Source organism: Trifolium pratense, linkage group LG3, assembly GCF_020283565.1.
Source record: "Trifolium pratense cultivar HEN17-A07 linkage group LG3, ARS_RC_1.1, whole genome shotgun sequence".
Lineage (NCBI taxonomy): Eukaryota > Viridiplantae > Streptophyta > Magnoliopsida > Fabales > Fabaceae > Trifolium > Trifolium pratense.
Window position 1 is genome coordinate 3,767,639 of NC_060061.1, and position 2,282 is coordinate 3,769,920.

A 2,282-nucleotide genomic window follows, 5' to 3' on the forward strand; every position below is an offset into this window, starting at 1 on the left:
ATGGCGTTATTTTATTTTCTAGTTTTTATTAGTTTGTGCATAGCATGTTGCAAAGTTGATGCAAGAAGCAAAGCTCTACTAAACGAGCAAAATCATTTTACTGCATCCGATAACACCATGGTATTGTCTCTTGCTTATTGGTTTTTTTTTATTAAATTCAAGACTTATTAGCCTTTTTTTTAATTTGTTTTACACATTCTTTGTTTGATTATAATTTTGGTCCATAAATCCAGCTTCAAGTGGACAATGATTTTGAGTGTGTTGATATCTACAAGCAACCTGCCCTACAACATCCCTTGTTAAAAAATCACAAAATTCAGGTATCATAGTTGAACGACTTGAAAGTTTAATTCACTTCATTGTAATGTGAAAACAAAATTATTATTTGATGAAGTAGGAGACCATGATATGTAATTATATTTAACCAAATAATATATTATGCATTTTATTATTTCAAATTTCAAACATAAATATTTTATTCATTGTAACTTATTCATTTCAAAATAATCTTATCTTCAATTTTACTTCATTGAACCTTGTTTTGTTTCCTCTTCATTGCAACATAGCTTTACCCAACATTTGCAAAGAATGTCGTGCGAAGTAGACCATCTTATGATGGTGAATGTCCAACAGGAAAAGTACCTATTTATAAGAGGACAAAAAGACATCAAATTGTTACTAATTCGTCTTCAAAATTACCAATTGAAGATTTGCGACATTATGCCAACAGGTTCAATGAAGCTCATGTAAGTCGATACTTTTAATTAATATATTTGATTTCTTAACATGTGCCCTTAGAGCATCTACACGTACATATATGGTGTCAGACAACAAAATTGTTGTTTCAAATAACATTTCTCTTCTAAATATATAATTTGTTTTTTCTAGACTGTTACTCTCGATACAAGCCAAAATCAGATTTTCTATGGAGGATCTGCATTGATAAGTGCATATAATCTCTCACTCAACCTCAACCAATATAGCACATCTTCGGTTATTGTTGAAAGTGGTCCACGAGCAGAACTCAATAGCATACACGCCGGAGTTGGGGTAAGTTTTTTTTATTACATCTATGTTAAACTTTGTTTTTATATTAATATCATGATAACATATTTATTAAAAGAGAAATAACTTTCATTCGTTAAAGACTCTTTTTCACCGACATATTTACAATTTTCCTTTTTTTTTCCACACAACACTCTCAATTTTGAACAAAAAAAAAAATTCTCTTACTCTACTTTTTGTACCCATTTTTTTATATGTTAGGTTCGTCCAGACATATATCACGATAGTCAACTACGGCTAACTTCATATTGGACGGTAAGAACAAGAATTTAATCCATGAACTAATTATCCAAAAATGCATATTGTGGTTGTGCTCAATTTGACATGAACATGCAGGCATTTGGTAGCGCTCATTCTGGATGTTCAGATACTCAATGTCCTGGTTTCGTGCAAGTAACTCAAGACAAACATAATTTTCTTGGATCTGTCGTATCTCCCGCTACTCCCATTGGAGCATCAGATAAATTATTCCTTGCAACCAAGATCCAACGGGTAAATGTTTTGACGAATGTCAAAATACACAAACACACACACACATATAATTAAGACATCTGATAAAAAATAATAGTGTTTATAAAATCATCCTTACTTAAGTAATTTTATATTTAATTAAGATATGTATTAAGTTCAGTAAAAAAAATCGACATGTAATTAAATAATTAGTCTTAATATTTCCATCGAGAAACTATAAATAAATAGATGAGCTAAAATATTGACAACTCGCTATGAGTTAATATGTGTTTTTGTTTCTAATTATTCTTATTATGTTTGGTTAATATAATTTATTAGTAACTCATTTGACTATATTTTATATGCTTATAAAATATTTGTAGGATCGATCCACAGGAAATTGGTGGTTAATTATTGATGAAAAAAAAGAAATACATGTTGGATATTGGCCAAAAGAAATATTCACTCATTTAAGCAATGGAGCATCTAAGGTTAGATTTGGGGGTGAAACTGCAGCTATTACGGTAAGTCCTCCAATGGGTAGTGGGAGATTACCTCAAGACGGATTTCAATATTCAGCTCTCATGGGATTACTTCAGCATATTGATACAAATTATAATCAAATTGATCTATATCCTGCACTTTTGAAGGTATATAATGATGCTAAAAAAGAATGCTATGATTTAAAGTTTTATGAAGCATTAGGGGGGAAACTTTATCGACGAGCTATTTTGTACGGTGGGCCAGGTGGACAATGTAATCTATGA

General features: G+C 30.7%; 1 protein-coding gene across 1 annotated transcript; it reads left to right on the forward strand.

The window, feature by feature from the left end:
- Positions 1–2,282, forward strand: LOC123913593. The gene is made up of 7 exons (XM_045964382.1): positions 1–120; positions 234–320; positions 567–746; positions 889–1,050; positions 1,267–1,320; positions 1,402–1,557; positions 1,899–2,282. The coding sequence occupies exons 1-7, from the start codon at positions 1–3 to the stop codon at positions 2,280–2,282; spliced, it is 1,143 nt and encodes a 380-aa protein (XP_045820338.1).